The 22,787-nt window shown below is 50.2% G+C and overlaps 1 protein-coding gene across 1 annotated transcript; it reads right to left on the minus strand.

Moving 5' to 3' along the window:
- Positions 1-467: 467 nt before the first annotated feature.
- LOC147979267 (uncharacterized) lies at positions 468-1,190 on the minus strand. Its single transcript, XM_087515119.1, has one exon. The coding sequence runs from the start codon at positions 1,188-1,190 to the stop codon at positions 468-470; it is 723 nt and encodes a 240-aa protein (XP_087371245.1).
- Between the last annotated feature and the right edge of the window lie 21,597 nt (positions 1,191-22,787).

The following is a 22,787-nucleotide window of genomic DNA, read 5'->3' on the forward strand; positions in this document are numbered from 1 at the left end:
AACATCCAGCTTAGCAGACTCAATAATTATCAAAGAAGTTGAAAAGCAGACACCGTTGATATTAATTTCCAGATTACGGCAGAACAGAATGCTCTTGATTAAGGATCCCGGGGTTTGTACCAGCATATTCTTGCCCAAAAGCGAACAAGGAAAATTGTTTTGGGCAACAAAACTCTGAGAAATAAAAGCGTGGGAAGCCCCAGAGTCAAATAAAATTACTGCAGGTATGTTATTAACAGAACAAACACCAATGACGACTTCGGGGTTCTCTTGGGCTTCATCAGCGAACAGGTGATGAACGTGCCCTGTGATGTTTTGCTGGGTCGGGCATGATTCCATAAAGTTGACTTGTGCCCTGAACAGAGCATTCGCCTTGCTGTTCTTGGGACACTGTCTAGCATAATGCCTGGTTTGCCCACAACTGAAGCAAGAATTGTTGCGTTGGCACTCCTCGTGCACTGGGTTGGTCACGACATTCTTGACTTGAGTGGTGGTCTTGTTAACATTCTATTGCCAAGTGGGCTTGTATTCCACCTGAGTCTGCTGCCAGGTACGAGCCTTTTGCACGGGCTGCCCATCCTTTTTGGCTCAAACTTGCACTTGTTGTCGTTGTTAGCAGGCCTATTATCCGATACAAGCTTGTTCTCCCTTTCAGCAATGAAAGCCTTGTTCACCAGAGTTCGGAAATCTGGGAAATCAAACATATTGAGAGTACACCGGAGTTGCGGGTTTAATCCTCCAAGAAATTTGTCAATCTTTCTTTCTTCAGTGGCCACGTCATGAATGGAGTAACGTGAAAGATGATTGAATTTTTTCAAATATTCACCCACAGACTGATTTCCTTGGAGGAGCGCGAGAAATTCACGCTGCTTAGTCTTCATAATAAAAGTTGGGATATGATATTTCCGGAACTGATCCTTGAATTTTGACCAGGTGATTTCTTCATCAGCAGGCCACATGGCTTTTATATTTTCCCACCATATGACAACAACGCCTTCAAGATAATGAGTTGCAAATGGAACTTTATCATCTTCTTCAGTACGAGCAATCTCAAGTTTGCTCTCAATGGTTCTCAACCAATCGTTTGCATCCAAGGGGTCAATAACCTGACTGAAACTAGGAGGCTTGGTCCTTTGAAAGTCTGACAGCTTGGAGTGATGATCATTCTGATTTCCATTCTGCCCAACCATAGCTTGCACACTTCTTAAAATTTCAATCAGATCATTATTCCGTCTTTCCTCAAACATACGCATAATTTGCACGGTGGAAGGCGGATTTGGCGGTGGAGGAGGTGGTGGAAAGTATGACTCGGGGGAGTGTCCTACCTATCGTGCGGAACGACGAACGGGGGTACCCTCGCGAATGTTGCTACTGCTGCCTCCCCACGGCATCCTGTTGTGATTTTTCCCAAGACAACGCAACCGAGATGAGAAACATTCAAAATAAATTGGGGAAAAGCCAGCAACAAAAGCCTGGGAAAAAAACCGAAATGACGAAGAAAATACGGCGAATAAAATAGAGTTCCAACATAATTTTACATAGACGCATACATGAAAGATAAATAACATGCCAGGTTCAACTACTCTCATACATGAAACGAAACCTCATGACTCGTATGACCACACCCGTACACCATCCTGACTGGAAGCTCTACTGCTCTGCTGGCGCTGCGGAGTCCTCTCCTGAAGCGAACTCGGATCCTGAACTGATGAGGTTAAATGAGACCTCCGGGTTAAAGGTAACATGACGACGCTTCCTGGAGGGATCTCCCTCAGGGGTAGGTGTAGGGTGAAGCATCGGGGCTACAAGAGTAGTGAGAAGTGAAACCCACTCAGCAGGGGCACTGAGAGGATTTACGGTCGCAGTGCCCGAGCTACTCGGAGGAGTAACCGGTGAAACAGGGGAACTAGAACTGGCTGGAATATAAGGAGTAAATCCCAGGGAAGATGGAGTAGTGGTAGATCTAGTAGAGACTAAAGCAGAGGCTAAAGCAGTACGGGCACGAGTCAGCTCTCGAGCCAGCTCGTGGATCATAAGATAGCTAGCGGTGATATAATGAGCAAGATGGCTAGCAACACTATCGGACTCCGAATCAATGATAGGGAAACGGACACGACCATTATCGTGCAGAGAAGGATAGTAGTAGAAACCTCGGTGGTTCTGCATCCGGACCTCGTTTATGAAGCAGATGACATGGACAAGTTTATGCAATTTTTAATAAAAGTTGACAAGAGCATTATGAAGCATTTGCCACCGTGGTGGAAAGAAAAGGGGTGCCACAGCAACGATAACGAAAACGGTGCCACTGCAACGTTCCGGTTCCGGTAACTCGATTGAGATACCGATGCAAAGGAGAAGTGTGCGAATGCATACAAAAGATGGTGGGGCACTCCCGGATACCGGGTGTCCCATGAGTCAACGATGGTGACAAGTCAAAAGAGGGGCAACGTGCACCGACAATTCGAGCTCGGAGCAAGCACGAGCATCTCATACATCACACATACATTCGTTCACGGGCGGTCGTCTCGGGGTTATACCTTCAAAGCGTGCGTTATCGGAGCGGTTCGGGTCAACCGGTGTGGTCGTTCATGATCGACGTGGGATGTAGTCGTACTCGGTGATGGTAGAGGAAGTGGTTGTTCACGGTTGGTCATGGGAAGTAGTCATTCTCATGGCGACGGTAGTCGTTCACGTTCTTAGTCTCACATGTTTTCATAGATGTTCAGGGGCACAGCGAGAAACTTGACGACCACGGAGTCTTCGAGGGTCGACGGTAGTTGTTCTCGTATCGTCGTGGTACTTGGTGATTTCGGAGACGGCGGAAGACGAACTTGGCGGTTCTCGTTGACCTAGTACTTGGCGTTATCTCCGGTTCGGTGATCGTTTTAGGCATCGGACGTCGAGGTCTCCGGCCGTAGTGGTACTTGGTGAATCCCGAAACGGTCTTGGCGTCTTCGCGCATAGGGGTACTTGTTCGTTTACTCCACGATCTTGGCGGATCCACGCGATGGTAGTGGTACTCGCGAAGAGGTACTCGACGGTCGTCGTGTAGACGTTCACGTGTCTTCGGCGACACCAGGATACATCTTGGCGGTCTCGTCTCGGTCTTCAATCCCAAAACGAAGCAAGGCAAAGACTCGGGTGTGGTGGTACTTAGCGAACCGAAACATGCAGCCCCGGTCATCGATGGGAGGCGGGCAACGAATCAGCAGCAACGTGGGGGCAGCGACGGGCACTAAGGCCATGAGGAGGAGGAGCTCTGCACGAGACCAGCAGCGAGGAGGGTGTTGGCCAGCGAAGGGGGTTCCATGGTGTTGTGCTTGTCTCCTGGATGAGGCATAGGGAGGCAGCGGCGCTGAAGAAACGAGGCGGTGGAGCTGGGACTCCGGCGACGAAGCAGGGTGAGGCGCAGGTCCTGCGTGCATCTGGGAGACCGGATCCGGCTTCTACAAAAAAATGTTGAGAATTTTTGGAGGAACCTCGAAAGAGGAGTGCGGGCAAGGTTTTGAAGTCAAACTTGAAGTAGAAAATACATGGGAAATATTTGCAAGTGTGTTTATGGGTGATTCCAAATAAATGGAATATTTTATAATAGCTCCACTATTATCGGGAGGATATGTTATAAAGAGAAGTCATCCTTCCCTCGATTTAAATGGATCGAAGATCCATACGATTTATTTAGAAGAGTTTTGAAATGGTTGCAATATTAATGGCATGATGACATGATGCAATGCACATGATGCAATGATGAAAGCAACGAACCAAACAAATCACCCCACGAAACCCAGAAATCCTGGAAGGCATCTGAAGCTCCGGTCTTGGGGCGTTACAACACTCCACCACTACGAAAGGATCTTGTCCCGAGATCTAGAATGGCACCGGAGGGAAAAAACGGAAGAGAAAGAGAAGAGGTAAAACTAAGTTGCTTCTTTGCCAAACGAGTGAAAACAAAGAACCTTGAAAGTTTAAACCATCTCGAGAAAAGAATACAACGGAGATAAACAAAGTTGACAATCTTCGTCAAAAAAGAGGAACAAGGAAGAAGAAATTCGGGCAGCACTCCGGTTGGAAAGAGATGCAAGACTTGATAAGATGAAAAGAACTTGAGCAGAGGACACAATACTCCGGTTAAATTTATAAGCATGAAAAGAGCACGATCCTGACAAAACAAGAAGATGGGTTGAAGAGAGCAACGTCACAATGCCTCCGGAACAAAAGAATAGAAGTTGGATTGTTGGAAAGGAAAGAGTTGAGAACAAAATGACATCTTCTACCACAATAGAATTTGAGAAGCATCCTTAGAAAGAAGTATTGAACGGAGTTGTTGGAAAATCAACAACGAAAACAAAAGGCTGCTTGTGGGCTTATGAAAACATCTCAAAACTTAAGGTGAAATTCTGCCACTAACGAAGACAAGATTGGATTGATAAGAACAAGGAGACGAGATACTATTTTACCGGGAGGATAAAGAAGAACTTGGGTCCTTTGTAAGCACCATAGATAGCAACAATCCTTAGGGATGGTGTCGGTGTCAAAACCGGCGGATCTCAGGTAGTGGGTCCCGAACTGTGCGTCTAGGCCGGATGGTAACAGGAGGCAGGGAACACGATGTTTTACCCAGGTTCGGGCCCTCTTGATGGAGGTAAAACCCTACGTCCTGCTTGATTAATATTGATGATATGGGTAGTACAAGAGTAGATCTACCACGAGATCAAGGAGGCTAAACCCTAGAAGCTAGCCTATGGTATGATTGTTGTATATGGAGTTGATTGCCTACGGACTACAACCCTCCGGTTTATATAGACACCGGATAGGGTTAGGGTTACATAGAGTCGGTTACAATGGTAGGAGATCTTGAATATCCGCATCGCCAAGCTTGCCTTCCACGCCAAGGAAAGTCCCATCCGGACACGGGACGAAGTCTTCAATCTTGTATCTTCATAGTCCAGGAGTCCGGCTGAAGGTATAGTCCGGCTACCCGAACACCCCCTAATCCAGGACTCCCTCAGTAGCCCATGAACTAGGCTTCAATGACGACGAGTCCGGCACGCAAATTGTCTTCGGCATTGCAAGGCGGGTTCCTCCTCCAAGTCTTTCGTAGAAGATTTTAAACACCAAGAGTAGTATCCGGCTTCTACAAAATAAGCTTCCACATATTGCCATAGAGAGAATAATATTAACACAAATCAAATCTGCTGACGTATTCCGTAGTGCGTCATCGCACTATGGCCAAGTCCTTTACTCGAATCGTTTTTACTTTTCCACCTCAGCATGTTTTGCGAGGCGGTTTCCTTGGCACGTCTTGTCAAAGAAGAGATCGTGTATCCCCTTTACGGGATTGTCATCAATACGGACGTGGGTAACCCAACCGCGCCATTTATCACGGCGCTTGGGAGGTAAGCGAGTTTTACTAGGCTGGTGGGGACGCACAACCGTATCCGCCCATATAAGGGGATAAGGATCCACCTTTTTACCTACGCCTTCTTCCTCCTTTGCCTATCCATCTCCTGCGCACTCAAGCTCCAGCGCCCAAGCCCGCGCTTCCTACCTCAACCTCCTCCAGCAATGTCCGGAGCGGGAGGCAAGTGGATGGTCTCCTCCGTCATGGAGGGCCATGTCAAAAAGCTAAGGTAGGTCGGATACTTGTCCAAGGACATCGCGCACCGGCTTCCCGAAAAGGGGCAGCTTCTCCCCACCCCAAGGCCCCATGAGAGGGTAGTATTTCTTCCCCACTTCCTCTACGGACTGGGTTTTCCACTCCACCCATTTGTCCGGGGGCTCATGTTCTACTACGGCCTGGATTTCCATGATCTGGCCCCGAACTTCATCCTCAATATCTTGGCATTTATCGTCGTGTGCGAGGCTTTCCTCTGCGTCCATCCTCATTTCGGCCTCTGGCTCAAGACCTTCAACGTCAAGCCCAAGGTGGTGCGCGGCAGCCAGGTGGAGTGCGGAGGCGCCATGGCGGCCAAGATGGCCAACGTCCTATGGTTCGAGGGCTCTTTTATGGAGACCCTAAAGGGGTGGCAATTCAGGTGGTTTTACATCACCGAGCCACGCGACCCGAACTGGATCGCAACCCCCGAGTTCCGATCCGGACCCCCCACGCGGCTTATGTCCTGGAAAGAGACGGGCCTGTCATGGGGTGACGAAAAACAGGTGACCGGATTGCAAACATGCATCCAGTCCCTGGAGAACAAGCCAATCTGGCTTTGTTAATGTAATCCAGGTTATGCTCGTCCGCCGGATCCTCCCGTGCCAACGACGGGATTTTAATCTGTGGGAGTTTGACTTGGCGCAGCACCAAACCCTTAGCAGGCTCTTCGACACGGCATACGAAGATGCCTGGAAGGTGCTATTCAAGGGTGCCGAGGCTCCCGCATCCGCTTTCAAGGACCGCGGATACAGCTCGCAGCGTCACGCTAGCGAGGTAAGCTATCTTCACCTTTTATAGGATGTTAAGCTTTTTTCATAGTTTGACTCTATGCGGGATCTAAAGTCCCTTACCTTTGACAGGCTTGGCGAGCGATATCCGAACCGATTAACTGTCCGGCTCCGCTACCCGAAGACCCAGCCCCAGCTCTACTAGTGAAGCTGCTGGTTCTGGCGCCTTATGTGGTGCCGGAGAAGAAGGCTAAGAAGAAGAAGACCACGGGGACTCGAAAGAGTGCCAGTAACATGGTGATGTCGGACTCGTCATCTGACGAGTTCGAGATGCCCTCCTCCCGCGAAAACGAGGAGGAGGAAGAAGAAAACTCTCCCCCCCCAGCGGAGGGAGGAGAGAAGAGGAAGGCCGCCCCAACGGGGGAGGCCGAGGGGTCTAGAAAAAGGAAGACCCCTCCGCCGGACTACCCCCCAACGCCGAAGAGGGCAAAGAGGAGTGGCCAAACAGGGCCAAGCGTCTGGCGAAATCGTAAGTTCGGATATCAGAGTAACTCATGATGTTCCTTTGTTGCACAGCTTTCCCTAATGTCGAATGTAATTATGCAGTCCGCCCCGGGCCGAATTCGACGAATCGTCGGGCGGCTCCCTGGACTCATCGGACATGAACTCAGTTCCGCCCGCTGTCTCGCCCCGCACTGCAGACCACGCCGAAGTGGCGTCGCGACAAGCTCCGGGGCAGGAGGAGGTGGTCCCGAAGGAGCCGCGGGGAAACCTCCCGGACTCCAGGAGTGAAGGGGATAAGGCCCCCCAGGGCTCCAAGTCCGGCTTTGTGCCGGACACCGTGCCGGAATCTTCTGCAGTTCCGGACCGCGGTAGGTGAACTCCTTCCAAGAGGAGCAAGCCTTCTGAGCCGGTGGCCTCCGTCCAACCGGAGGTGCCGGACAATCTGCTGGAGGTGCTTGACGGCGCCTCCATCGACGAGGGGCACCGTACTATTATGAGTACGGTGATCCAGAAGGTTCAGTCCGCCAAGAGCGGACTGACTGAAGCTTGCGCTAGCCTTCTAACAGGCTTCGAGGTAAGTAAAAATATGTAAAAATATTACCGCATAGATAGTAGCCCCTGATGCTCTGTTTGGCGTTCGGAAAGAAAAGCCAAATAGAGGATCTATTAAATTTCGCAGGAGTCTAACAAAAAGAGTCAATATGCGTATGCAGGCTTCGCTGCTATCCACCGCCGCACTGACTCCGGAGGTGGGTGTCCTGAAGCAGGACCTCGAGCGGACCGAGCAAGAGCTCGGCCTTGCCAAGCGGCGGCTTGAGGAGGAAGAAGGTAAAAAATACCTTACAGAAAAAATGCCTATAAAAAGGCTTGATTGCAAAAAAGAGTAACAGGATTGTACTGCTTATTGTAGGGGCCACGACTGAGGTGGCGACCCTTAAGCAGGCGCTGTCTGAGGCCGAAAAGAAAACGGCAGTGGAGCGCACCGAGCGAGACAGACTTGGGGCTCAGGCCGGCGAGGTGCAGCAAGAGCTTCAGGCTCTCATGAAAAAACATGAGAGTTTGGAGCTTGAGTCAAAGGCGCAAGAATCCGAGCTCGCGATGGCCCTTGAGACTGCCAAGTCTGCCAAGGCCGAAGCCCAAAAGGCCCTCCAAGAGTTGGAGGAGATGAGGAAGATAGCAGCGGGTAAGGCATTCTTCATGCAAAGCAGAAATATAAAAGTAAACTGCTTGTTACTTACACGAATCCGGAGCTCTCCAGGGGCATTCGCAGATCTTCCCCGCAGCGTATCCGACGCTGCCGCATTCTACCAAGCTGAAGAGGGCAGCTCGACGGAGAAGGTGTTCTGGTCTCAGTATTCTGAGGCTGGACACCCTGTTCCTTTGAGCGACCAGCTGAAACAGCTAGTCGAGCTCCACAAGGCGGCCGAACAGGCCATGAAGGGCTTCATAGTTCGGCTGTGGCCCGGAGAGGCCCTGCCTGGGAGCTATTTCGGGCTGGTGCGGCGGCTGGTGGAGGCCTGTCCGAGGCTCGAGGTCATCAAGCGCTCCGTCTGCATCGAAGGTGCCCGTCGGGCCCTTGCCCGTGCAAAGGTGCACTGGGGTAAGCTGGACGGTGAGAAGCTTGTGAAGGACGGGTCGCCGCCGGGGAAGGAGCATCGCAAGCCCGAGAACTACTACAAGGATGTTCTTGTAGGTGCCCGCCTTATGGCGGATGAATGTACCAAGGATGTGATTTTTGAATGAACTCGCTCGTGTTTATCCTGTGCGCTGAAAACTTGTTCATATGCGCTAAGCAATGCTTATTGAATTTAAAATATTACTTTCTGTGCAGCCGTTTCTCGAAAAATTGAGAGATGGCCAGTCGTCGGCTTCTGCCCCCATGCCACTAGTGCTCGGGTGTTCGGGATAAACCTGAGCACTCTTTTTCCCATAGTTGGGTCCTTCGAGGGAGGCGCTCAGCACAACGAACCAGGCAATCGAACTATAATGCTTGAACACTCTCACTTAGCCATAGAACTCTATAATTTTAAATTTCGGCGAAGCCCCTAGTTCGGAAGACCGAGTTCGGGGCGCTATCCACGCCTTGGCCGGACAAAGCCAGCTCCTCGCTCGAAGCGGCATAAGTCTTTAGGGACTCGAAAAACCTCTCGAACAGCGACCGGTCTCTCGCCTCATCATGACAGTCAGTTTTAGCTTTCTCCACTGAGGTGCTTAACCCACCTCAACCGGGGCACAATCGCAGTGGTTCTCCTAGTGCTACCTTAGCCGATAGAGCGGAACGTAAGGCACCAAAACATAGGAGCCGGGCAAACCCAACTATTGACCCAAATCATGATTCGGAGCCGATGCATATAGTGCTATAAGTTCGGGGTGCCGCACTTGTGAAAGTGTACGGACTTCTCACACCATAATGAGGGGTACTGAAGCCCCTGGCATGTTTGTCGTACCATGTTGTACGGGTGCAATCATGTCATTTAATAAACATATATGTGAAAAGAGGATAATGCAAAAAATAGACAGGAAGCTAAGCATTGTCTATAGAGAGGCTATTTATCAAAGCCGAATGATGCAAATAGTGCGGTAAGCAAAAGATATTGGACTATTCAGTATGTCCTGACCATGGGCAGGCCGCGGAATTGTATTTAAAACAGGTATACCGCAAGTAATAGAGACCACCTGGGAGTTCCATAATGCGGCATGGCTTGTCTGTCTCCTTGGATCTTGCATCGTTTGTGTGGCAGGCGAATTGCTGAACAGGTCGTCCGAAGTATGGAGTCCTGAAAGTAATAAAAAATAAAAAAAGAATCCGACAGCCCCTAGTACGTTTTAAGCCGTATTTTGGGCATGTCGTTATTGTGCCCCTTCCCCTGTGCCCATGGTATTTCAAGGGCGTAGTTATGTACGCGAGGTACTGGTTTCCCTATGTCGCAAAAGCTGGGGTTGGGGCCGCATTGCTACACTTGCTCAGAGTGTGCCAGGCGGTCCTGCTGTGGGCTACTCCGGGCGCGCTTGGCAGTGTCTGGCTTTTTAATGGCCGGACTGGAGAATTGCCTGAGAAGGCTACTTTGTAGCTCCCCTGTGAGAGCCGCCGTATGCTCCCCCGTACGGAGGGAGCGTTCGGTGTTTCCGTTGACCATAATTACTCCTCGAGGGCCTGACATCTTGAGCTTGAGATATGCGTAGTGCAGCACCGCGTTGAACTTTGCGAATGCGGTTCGTCCGAGCAGGGCGTGATAGCCACTGCGAAACGGGACTATATCGAAGATTAACTCTTCGCTTCGGAAATTGTCCGGGGATCCGAAGACCACGTCAAGTGTTACTGAGCCTGTACAGTTGGCTTCTACACCTGGTATAACACCTTTAAAGGTCGTTCTTGTGGGCTTAATCCTTGAGGGATCTATGCCCATTTTCCGCACTGTATCCTGATAAAGCAGGTTCAGGCTACTGCCGCCGTCCATGAGGACTCTTGTGAGATGAAATTCGTCGATGATTGGGTCGAGAACCAATGCGGCGAAGCTGCCATGACGGATGCTAGTGGGATGGTCCCTTCGATCAAAAGTGATCGGGCAGGAGGACCATGGGTTGAACTTTGGGGCGACAGGCTCTATCGCGTATACGTCCCGTAGCGCATGCTTCCGCTCCCGCTTGGGAATGTGGGTTGTGTATATCATGTTCACCGTCCGCACTTGTGGGGGAAAGCCCTTCTGTCCATTGTTGTTCGGCGGCTTGGGCTCCTCGTCGTCGCTGTGCAGCCCTTGTCTCTGTTTTCGGCCTTTAACTTGCCTGCCTGCTTGAACACCCAACAATCCCTGTTAGTGTGATTGGCTGGCCTTTCGGGGGTGCCATGTATCTGGCACAAGCGATCGAGTATTCGGTCCAAACTGGACGGGCCCTGAGTATTCTTTTTGAATGGCTTTCTCCACTGACCGGATTTATAGCCTTTGAATCCGGCGTTGACTGCCGTGTCTTCATTGCTGTCACTGTTAACGCGGCGTTTTTGCTTATTCCGACATGTCCTGCCACTTTTGTCCTTGGTATCCAAATTACCAGGGTTCTTTGATAAGTTGTTACTGCGAGCTAGCCAGCTGTCTTCTCCCGCGCAAAAGCGGGTCATGAGTGTCGTGAGGGCTGCCATGGATTTCGGCTTTTCCTGTCCCAGGTGCCAGGCAAGCCACTCGTCGCGGATGTTATGCTTGAAGGCTGCTAGGGCCTCTGCGTCCGGACAGTCGACTATCTGGTTTTTCTTTGGTAGGAACCGTGTCCAGAATTGTCTGGCCGATTCCTCTAGCTGCTGAATTATGTGGCTTAAGTCGTTGGCATCCGCTGGTCGCACGTAAGTGCCCTGGAAGTTGTCGAGGAATGCGGCTTCCAGGTCCTCCCAAGAACCGATTGAGTCTGCTGGCAAGCTGTTAAGCCAATGTCGGGCCGGTCCTTTAAGTTTGAGCGGGAGGTATTTGATGGCGTGTAGATCATTGCCGCGTGCCATGTGGATGTGAAGGAGATAATCCTTGATCCATACCGCCGGATCTGTTATGCCATCGTATGATTCGATGTTTATGGGTTTGAAACCCTTTGGGATTTTATGATCCATTACTTCATTCGTGAAGCATAGCGGGTGTGCGGCGCCTCTGTACTGGGCTATATCACGACGCAGCTCGGAAGAGCTATGTCTGTTGTGTTCGGCCCAACCGGATTTGTTGTATCCGGAGTGAAGATCATTGTCACATGCCGTAGGGCGCCTGCGCGATCCGTAGATCGATCTTGTTTGTCTTGCCTTATCCTCCAGTATGTCTCGCAGGTCAGGTGCATTTTCCCATGCCTTAGTTGAGCGGCGTCGGGGCATGGCTTGGGTGGAGGGCTGAGAGGCCTCTCTGTCGCGGCCGCGAGGTGGCCGGTCTGCCATGTCATGCACTGGTGATGTAGGTGCTTCCTCCTCTGATCGGGGTAGCGGCCTGCACTTCGGGTAACTCTTGGAGGGGCGTTCGAGTTCATACTCTTCGGCCGCAAGGACTTCAGTCCATCTGTCCGCTAGCAAATCTTGGGCAGCTCTAAGCTGTTGCTGCTTTTTCTTGAGGTTGCTTGCCGTGGCTAAAAGCCTGCGTTTAAAACGCTCTTGTTCGGCGGGGTCTGATGGTATGACGAATTCATCGTCATCGAGGCTTGCCTCGTCTTCGGAGGGAGGCGTATAGTTATCATCCTCGACCTCTCGGTCTGCCGCTCTCTCATGAGGGCTGGCTTCTCCATCTTCCTGTGCCGAATCTTGCTGAGGTGGGTGTTCTTCGGCGCTATCCGGGGTAGTATTATCTCCCGTGCCGGAATCATCGTTTTTCCTTTGGCGGGATTTAGAGCGGCGCCGCTGACGTCGGCGCTTTGGCTGTTTCTTGGGGGAGTCATCCCCCACTGTTCCATCGCCATCTCCATCTTTAGGAGTATCCACCATATATATGTCATATGACGAGGTGGCCTTCCAGCACCCTACAGGTGCTGGTTCCTGTTCGTCTCCTACATCTCCGTCCATGCCGTCGATGTCTTCAGAGCTGAAGTCAAGCATGTCGGTTAGATCGTCGACAGTGGCTACAAAGTGGGTGGTGGGTGGGCTTTGAATTTCCTAATCGTCTGTATCCCACCCTCGCTGACCGTAGTCCGGCCAGGGCTCTCCTGATAAAGAGAGAGACTTAAGAGAATTCGGGATGTCGCCAAAAGGCGAATGCTGAAAGATGTCTGCGGCGGTGAACTCCATTATCGGCACCCAATCGGATTCGATCAGCAGGGGCACGGAGGGTTCGGAGTCCGGAGAGGAGTCCGGCTCCTTGGAATCACGAGTCTCGCGGAGTGTGGGGCTGGTGTTCGGCTCGATCGCCATTGGGATCGCAGCCCCCGAGGCGGCATCCAACCACCCATCCTCGATCGGCACAGTTGGCTCCGAATTAAGGGTCGGAGCCGATGCGGGTGCGGCCTCTAGGGCACTGTTCGGCGGCAGAGCTAGATCATGCTCGTCCTGACAGTGCGGTGCGCTCGGCAGTGGCTCGAATCCGTCGAAGATCAAGTCCCTGCGGATGTCAGCCGTGTAGTTTAAACTTCCAAATCTGACCTGACGGCCAGGGGCATAGCTTTCGATCTGCTCCAGATGGCCAAGTGAATTGGCCCGTAGAGCGAAGCCGCCGAAGACGAAGATCTGTCCGGGGAGAAAAGTATCACCCTGGACCGTATCGTTGTTGATGGTCAAAGGAGCCATAGGGCCTAAAGGCGACGACACAGAGGAACTCTCAATGAAAGCACCAATGTCGGTGTCAAAACCGGCGGATCTCGGGTAGTGGGTCCCGAACTGTGTGTCTAGGCCGGATGGTAACAGGAGGCAGGGAACACGATGTTTTACCCAGGTTCGGGCCCTCTTGATGGAGGTAAAACCCTACGTCCTGCTTGATTAATATTGATGATATGGGTAGTACAAGAGTAGATCTACCACGAGATCAAGGAGGCTAAACCCTAGAAGCTAGCCTATGGTATGATTGTTGTATATGGAGTTGATTGCCTACGGACTACAACCCTCCGGTTTATATAGACACCGGATAGGGTTAGGGTTACATAGAGTCGGTTACAATGGTAGGAGATCTTGAATATCCGCATCGCCAAGCTTGCCTTCCATGCCAAGGAAAGTCCCATCCGGACACGGGACGAAGTCTTCAATCTTGTATCTTCATAGTCCAGGAGTCCGGCTGAAGATATAGTCCAGCTACCGGAACACCCCCTAATCCAGGACTCCCTCAGATGGCTTTAGGTGAAATATAACCCAAGATAACTCCAATGAAGAGGTTGATGGATTTAAAATATATCATTCTTAACAACATGTGAATCACGAAGCATGAACTCAAATTATCCAGAATGACATAATACCACCTCCGATGATATGGTAGAAAGAATTACACTCCGGATTGCAAGATGAAGAGTGCACGAGCTCCTCTGAAAATAATCTTAATGAACACTTCGAGAAGGAATTAAATCCTTTCTGAACCATCATGTAAAACATCCATGAAGAACTCCGGTAACAAAAAGGATGACGAAGACGGAAGGAAAAAGAAGTTGAGAACACCAGGTGAAGCCTTGAAATGATTTAGATGGATCTCCGTGATGAAATAATTGAGAGATCTTGGATCTCTGGAAAAGGAAAGATGTGCACTTGAAACCAAGAATTTAATCATCGTGAACAAACTCCGGAAGAAAGGAATTAACCACTTGGATAAAACAAGAATAAGAATTAAGTTATGCCTATCCTTCACCAATTAAATTGATGGCAATCAACGGATTTGGCACACTACTTATTCTCATAGAAAGGATTAAGAGAGATATGGTGCAAACTTGAGAAGGTCTTCAATGAACCACTGGTAGGATTGGAAAGAACGAACAAATTGATATGATAACCAAGGAAGAGAGATCTAGAACGAACCACCGTAAGAATTGAAAATGAACGAAGAAAAGATAAAGAAACACCGGGAAGAATTAGCAAATGAACGAAGAAGCTTGAGGGGATTTAGATACAAGTGAAACGAATAGATCACGGACCGATTAGAAAATATACTTGAATGATGCACCAGTTAGATTTGGGGAATGTGAGCTGCCAGCTGAAATGAATAATATTTGAAAAGATGGCCTTCGAAGGAAAGAAATGGAAAACAACTCATGAAATGCTCCCGGATGGGTGAAAAGAATTCTCATGATCAAAACAATTATGAGAGGATGTCAACAAGCTAGAGTCACGAATCTTGAAGAGAAAGGAACAAGATTGAGAGAAAAATCTTCTTCGGTCTTCAAATGATGAGAATGACAACGAGAAACACCACCAAGAATTATTGAGGCACCCCGGAATGAAGAATGGAAAAGTTGAGCCAACGATGAAAAGAATTGTGAAAGATCTAGGAGAAGGCATCTGACTGATGATAGCTCATTCTTACGTCGAACTTTGAAATGAAATTGGGAGTAACTCCGGGAATAATTAGAAGAGTCAGGTAAGATCCTGGGAAAAGACCTGTGGGTTAGGGCCCACTCAAAAGAAACACCGTAGAACGATTTAAAAGAGGGAAAGCATCAGTTGAATTAAATGGCTTGAATGAGATAACATCCTCAAAAGAGCTAGAACGAATGTAGAGTGGAAACACGAATCTTCGAGATATCTTGAGCACTCCGGAACAATTGAATATTGAGAAGTGAATTATTATGAGGTGCACCGGTATGAGAAGGTATTTGAAACGAGGAAAAAGGGATATGAGATAAACACCAAAAGCTTGAATTGAATCCACCGGAGAAGAAAAGAAAGAAGAATGACGAACTTGAAGCTTCGTTAGTATCTTCCCGAGAATCAACGGATAAGAACATTGACGGAAAAGAAATGGAGAGACTTCCCATCAATAAAATGATACTTGATTCAGAAATCTGAGTCCTTGAAGAAACAAGGGTGGGTTGGTGGGGAAAAAACAAAGGCAACTTGGAGACAATTGAAACAAACACCATTGAGAAGAACTGATACTTGATCTAGCGGATGTTGAAATGATCGGATCCACTTGAAGAGAAAACACGCCGGTTGAAAAGGATTGACATGACAGACTCGATGATCGAGAAGGATTAGTATTCACATCGAAGTATAAGAACACCATTTAGGAAAGGTATGGAATCAACATTTGACTTCGAAGCAACTCGAATACCACAGCTCAAAACAAAAACAAAGGATTGGCTTGCAGAATAAGCCCGAAAAAACATATGATAGAGATTTCGTCCGAAGTTTCTGTGGTGGGGCCTACACGGGCTCGATCGTACAGCACCATCATGTATAAGGCAGTGCACATGACATATGAAGCGTCCCCGAGTCGGCATAGCCAAGGACTCTTTAAGACACAATGAGACCACTGTAAAACCAACCGTGGATAGGCGGACCACTAGACGTCAAACCCCAATTTCATATCATACATCTATCAGAAAGATATCCTAAGAGCTACTTGAATTCCCACTTATAAACTCCCGAAATTTTCCCGGTTATGCAATCAGGTGTTGGGGATACAGGGGAAGCATAATATCTCACCCAAAACTAGCAAATCCTACATCCAACTGTATCCATCCTTCAACACATAACCAAGAAACCTTCGGAAATCGTTTACCTCAACCTTCGAAAAGCATCCATTATACGAGTTATGGCAATACTCCCGAACTCCCGCCCCAGTACTGGGTGGCGTCAAGGTTATCTCACCAACAACTACATAAAAAATATGTTCGATGTCAGCGAAAAAAATCAGGTATTCCAGAACTGCAACGATAAAATTGTGACAAAAACACCTCGGAGCTCAACTCCCCGAGACACTGCCAAAAGCCCTAAATGTCAGGAGGCAGAACAATGTTCTCATCACAAAACCATCGGAACGATTCCAATATACCCGCGTGATCCTAATTTTTTTTAGTGAAATTTGAGAAGAGAACAGTCAAAACTCTACGTCAGGATGCCTCACCAGAGCGACGAAGGGACCGAGGAGTAAAAAGAAGTCCTACTCTCCAATATATATAATTCCTAAATGACTCAAAACATTTTTCTAGACTCAACAACGCCAACGATTCGATCAAGCAGGGGGCTCCTAAGGTCGGGGAAGGCTCTGATTACCAACTTGTAACGCCCTCGATGCGGCTATATCTCCCACGTGTCGAAGCATGACTTAGAGGCATAACCGCATTGAAAGCAATGTCGCAAGTGAGGTAATCGTCACAACAACCCATGTAATAAATAAGGGGAAAAGATACATAGTTGGCTTACAATCGCCACTTCACACAATACATGAATAAAGCATTACATTCATCCAAATACACTCAAGGTCCGACTACGGAACCAAAATAAAAGAAGACTACCCCAAATGCTACACAGATCCCTGATCGTCCCAACTGGGCTCCACTACTGATCAACTGAAATGAAACAACACTATGAACAAGGTCTTCATCGAGCTCCTCCTTGAGCTCGGTTGAGTCACCTGCACGGTATCATTGGCACCTGCAAACTGGTTTTGGAAGTAAACTGTGAGTCACGGGGACTCAGCAATCTCACACCCTCGCGATCAAGACTATTTGAGCTTATAGGTAGGTGTAAAAGGTATGAGGTGGAGCTGCAGCAAGCGACTAGCATATTTGGTGGCTAACATACGCAAATGAGAGCGAGAAGAGAAGGGAAAGTCATGGTCGAGAAACTATGATCAAGAAGTGATCCTAGAACAACCTACGTCAAACATAACTCCAACACCGTGTTAACTTCCCGGACTCCGCCGAGAAGAGACCATCATGGTTACACACGCAGTTGGTGCATTTTAATTAAGTTCAACTTTAGGTTTTCTACAACCGGACATTAAGAAATTCCCATCTGCCCATAACCGCGGGCACGGCTTTCAAAAGTTCAAATCCCTGCAGGGGAGTCCCAACTTAGCCCATCACAAGCTCTCACGGTCAACGAAGGATATTCCTTCTCCCAAGACATTCCGACCAGACTCGGCATCCCGGTTACAAGACATCCTCGACAATGGTAAAACAAGTCCAGCAACACCGCCCGAATGTGCTGACAAATCCCGATAGGAGCTGCACATATCTCGTTCTGAGGGCACACTCAGATTGTCCAAACTTCCGGTAGGCCAGCCCAGAGTTGCCCCTGGTGGCTACCGGCGGCTGACAAGGTGGACCAACACTTAGAGGAGCACGGGCCCGGGGGGGGGGGGGTAAATAAAGATGACCCTTGAGTCCGCGGAACCCAAGGGAAAAAGAGGCTAGGTGGCGAATGGTAAAACGAATGTTGGGCATTGCTGGAGGAGTTTTATTCAAGGCGAACTATCAAGGGGTTCCCATTATAACCCAACCGTGTAAGGAACGCAAAATCCGGGAACATAACACCGATATGACGGAAACTAGGGCGGCAACAGTGGAACAAAACACCAGGCATAAGGCCGAGCCTTCCACCCTTTACCAAGTATATAGATGCATTAATATAAATAAGAGATATTGTGATATCCCAACAAATATCCATGTTCCAACAAGGAACAAACTCCAATCTTCACCTGCAACTAACAACGCTATAAGAGGGGCTGAGCAAAGCGGTAACATAGCCTAACAAATGGTTTTCTAGGACAAGGTGGGTTAGAGGCTTGGCTTAACAATATGGGAGGCATGATAAGCAAGTGGTAGGTATCGCAGCATAGGCATAGCAAAAGAGCGAGCAACTAGCAAGCAAAGATAGAAGTGATTTCGAGGGTATGGTCATCTTGCCTGAGATCCTGCAAGGAAGAAGAATGAGTCCATGACGAAGACAAATGGACGAAGTCGAACGAATCCTCACAAACGTGACGTTATCGGAACTAACCCGAGAAGCAACACCGGAAAAGAGCAAACAATATAGTAAACAACCACCACCTAAACATGGCATGATGCACAAACAAGTATGATGCATGTCCGGTTTAATGAAGCATGGTATGGCAAAGTGCACAAAGAATTCTTCAAATTAAGTGGAGCACAATATGCAAATCCGTTGCATATTGACGGAACACCACATCAATTATTTAGTTCACTCTCGGTTAGGTACTCAACAATATTAAATGTTGGTTAACATGGCAAGAGGTGAAGCATAAGAAAACTATACCATCTAAACAATTTAAATGGGGCCGGATATAACAAATAACGAATCCGGTAAATCCCCATATGCATTAGCAATTTAAATGCAAACAACAATTTAAGCATTTTAATTGTTGTTATCATGATGCGGATGACATGGACAAGTTTATGCAATTTTATTTAAAGTTGACAAGAGCATTACGAAGCATTTGTCACCGTGGTGGAAAGAAAAGGGGTGCCATGGCAACGATAACGAAAACGGTGCCACTGCAACATTCCGGTTCCGGTAACTCGATTGAGATACCGATGCAAAGGAGAAGTGTGCGGATGCGTACAAAAGATGGTGGGGCACTCCCGGATACCGGGTGTCCCATGAGTCAATGATGGTGACAAGGCAAAAGAGGGGCAATGTGCACCGACAATTCGAGCACGGAGCAAGCACGAGCATCTCATACATCACACATGCATTCGTTCACGGGCGGTTATCTCGGGGTTATACCTTCGAAGCGTGCGTTATCGGAGCGGTTCGGGTCAAGCGGTGTAGTCACTCACGATCGTCGTGGGATGTAGTGGTACTCGGCGATGGTAGAGGAAGTAGTTGTTCACAGTTCGTTGTGGGAAGTAGTCGTTCTCGTGGTGATGGTAGTCGTTCACGTTCTTAGCCTCACAAGTTTCCGTAGATGTTCAGGGGCACGGCGAGAAACTTGACGACCACGGAGTCTTCGAGGTTCGACGGTAGTTGTCCTCATATCGTCGTGGTACTTGGCGATTCCGGAGACGGTGGAAGATGAACTTGGCGGTTCTTGTTGACCTAGTACTTGGCGTTATCTCCGGTTCGGTGATCGTTTTAGGCATCGGACGTCGAGGTCTCCGGCCGTAGTGGTACTTGGTGAATCCCGAAACGGTCTTGGCGTCTTCGCGCGTAGGGGTACTTGTTCGTTTACTCCACGGTCTTGGCGGATCCATGCGATGGTAGTGGTACTCGCGAAGAGGTACTTGGCGGTCGTCTTGTAGACGTTCACGTGTCTTCGGCGACACCAGGATACATCTTGGCGGTCTCGTCTCGGTCTTCAATCCCAAAACGAAGCAAGGCAAAGACTCGGGTGTGGTGGTACTTGGCGAACCGAAACATGTAGCCCCGGTCATCGATGGGTGGCGGGCAACGAAGCAGCAGCAACATGGGGGCAGCGATGGGCACTAAGGCCCTGAAGAGGAGGGGCTCTATGCGAGACCAGCAGCGAGGAGGGTCTTGGCCCGCGACGGGCGTTCCATGGCGTTGTGCTTGTCTCCTAGATGAGGCAGAGGGAGGCAGCAGCGCTGAAGAAACGAGGCGGTGGATCTGGGACTCCGGTGAGGAAGCAGGGTGAGGCAGAGGTCCTGCGGGCGTCTGGGAGACCGGATCCGGCCACGGCTCCACGGTTCAGGTCGGCCGGCGACAAGGCTTGACCGGAGCGGCGGCCTGGTTCCATGGTGGCTGGAGTAAGGAGGGAGAGGCCGACGCGAGAGGAAGGAGGCGCGCTGGGGTGGAGTCGCGGCACCTGGGCGACGCTGGTGGCCTCCGGCGGCACCGAATCGAAGGCGGAGGAGGACGTGGGATGCCGGATCGGGAGGCAGCAGCTGCGTTCATCTCTGGCAGTGCGAGTAGGGAACGAGAGAGAGGGCGAGGGAGGAGATGAACGAGGGAAGTGGGGGCGGCCCTGGGGATCGATAGAGAGATTGAGGAGAGGGAGATGGGATCGGGCAGAGGGCACCGGGCGCGTGCGTCCTCTCCTGGCGGCGCGAGGTGGAGTAAAGGAGGAGTGGGTATCGAGCAGGAGGTTGGGCTAGGGTTAGCAGCGGGACTGGGAAGCGGGCCGGCCTGGATGGAGGCCCAAGTGGCCAGCTGGGCTACTCTCTCTCTCCCTCACTCCTTTGTTTTTTTAAAAACAGAGAACTAAAAGAAAGGAAAAGGGACAGAGGAGAAGGTTGAAGAAGAATTTGGACAAGCGGTTAATTTTCTTGGACTCACAAAAATATGTTTGGTCCGAGAAAATTAGAAGTGGCAAGATCGAATGATAAGAATTCAAACTCATTTGAATTTAATTCAAATGGGTTTGAACTAGGACGAGGTTTTAGGAGTATACAAAAAATGTTGATAATTTTTGGAGGAACCTCGGAAGAGGAGTGCGGGCAAGGTTTTGAAGTCAAACTTGAAGTAGAATAGACATGGGAAATATTTGCAAGTGTCTTTATGGGTGATTCCAAATAAATGGAATATTTTATAATAGCTCCACTAATATCGGGAGGATATGTTATAAAGAGAAGTCATCCTTCCCTCGATTTAAATGGATCGAAGATCCATACGATTTATTTAAAAGAGTTTTGAAACGGTTGCAATATTAATGGCATGATGACATGATGCAATGATGAAAGCAACAAACCAAACAAATAACCCCACGAAACCCGGAAACCCTAGAAGGCATCTGAAGCTCCGGTCTTCGGGCGTTACACGAGAGCATCCACGTTATCATCCACCTAGCGCGTCAGGTCGCCCCGAATAGCCCCTGGGACTGGGGCTATAGCGGCATCAAAGTTGAAGTTGGGGTCGGTATTCTAAAGATGGCTGAAGACGCGTGCCCGAGGAGGCTACGGCTATTTTCGTCAACAAGCTCGCGAGCTCTCTCGGCCCGGTTCTCCAGGCGCGTCACGATGTCGGCAAAGAAGCTTAGGTGGCCTGCATAGTCTTCTGCATGAGGATGAGGGGTTTATTCATCGCAAATAGCGCCCAGCGCCTGGTTGGCCCTCACCCTGAGGTCATGGAGCATGTGGGCGTGTTTTCACTGCAACGTCCATCGGCGGATCGCCTCCTCCCTACTCTGCTGTGCAAGGGACTCGGCGGCGGCAACTCGCTGCTGAAGCGGAAGCAGTTCAGCACGGGTGGAGGCCGGCTCAACCTGCACGGAGATTAAAGCAGCTGCAGCAGCCTTCTCGCGTTGCTCCGCCTTAGTCAACCTCGATCTAAGGGCGGTAGTACTGCCCTCAGCTTCGGCTGCCACGAGCTTCAGCTTCAGGTCGTACCTCTTGGCAAGGTCAGCGCGAGCCTCCTCCGCCCTGCGGTCCACTTCCTCCTGGATCCTGGCCTCGCGTGCGCTGACGGCACCTTCCACTTGAGCGACTTGATGCTCCCTCACCTCCAACTGCTCAAGCTCGAGGCTGCGCTTTGTGGGCTCCAGCATTAGTGCTTCCTCGCGCTTCAGGACCTCCTCCTCATCAGCCGGCGTCCCCTTCATCGATGCCAAGGCAGCTCTGTGTGCCTCCACCTGGTGCTCCAGGAAGGCATTCAAGGCCTAAAGCTCCTAACTACGTCTCTCGGCAGCCTCGCGGCGGCGGTTTACCTCCCTGGCCTCCTCCAAGGCTCGGGCGCTGGCCTCTCGCGAGGTTGCAAGGCATGCCTCGGCGTCCGCGTTAGCGCACTCATGTTGGAGGCACCCGAGGTTGATGGCCACCTTCAATTAACGCCATTCATCCACCAGCCGAAGACCCTCGGTTTCCAGGCGAGCGTCCACATCCACAAGCTCTTCCCCGAGCCGGCTCACCGAAACCATAGCTTCCTGGAAGAGCTCGTGATGAACGGCACCCCGCCTATGTGCAAACTCGAATGCGCAACCGGGTCCGTCCTCCACACTGGGAGTTGTCGAATAGCTTCAAGGTGGCTCACCTCTTACCAATAGGGGGCTGGAGCTTTCCAGCCACCCTTCGGGCCCTGACGGGGGCCCGGAGGGGCGGAGGCTCGTTACCCGAAGGAGAGGCCAGGGCCAAGGCCACCCAGCTGTGATCAATGACTAGAGGAGAAGCCCTCGGCACACCTTCTACACCCCAAGCAAGGCCGCGTAGAGCGAATGGCAAGAGCGCGGGGTTGAGGCGCCAAGCCGGTGTGCTTGCCTCTCTGGCCAACCTCACACCAAGTGCTGGTGGGGTGGCTTGAGGCGCTCAAGATCAGTAGAGGACTCGAGGCAGCAGGAGGTTGCTTCTCGGGAGACTTCGTCGCCTTGGCAGAAGGAACCCTGAGGAATCACGGTCAGGAGGAGAAGCGGCACCCTGTAAATTACGAAGATAAGGTACTCACTCGTCAATAGCGATGTACTTCCTATGCTTCAATGGCTAGAAGGCGTCACCACTTCGGCCTGGAGATCCCCTCCTTTTGCGGGGCACCGCGAAGTTTGGGCGGAGCCGACCAAGGCCCAGGACACGACCACCAAGGCCGGGCGCGGATGGTGCGACCCCTGAGGAGGCGACTTCAG

This window comes from Triticum urartu, chromosome 3A (genome assembly GCF_056163025.1).
Source record: "Triticum urartu cultivar PI428250 chromosome 3A, HENAU_Tu73, whole genome shotgun sequence".
In the NCBI taxonomy this organism is placed as follows: domain Eukaryota; kingdom Viridiplantae; phylum Streptophyta; class Magnoliopsida; order Poales; family Poaceae; genus Triticum; species Triticum urartu.

What these genes read in the sequence shown, in the direction of transcription:
- LOC147979267 (XM_087515119.1), bottom strand. Translation starts at nt 1,190, where the DNA reads ATGGTTGGGCAGAATGGAAATCAGAATGATCATCACTCCAAGCTGTCA.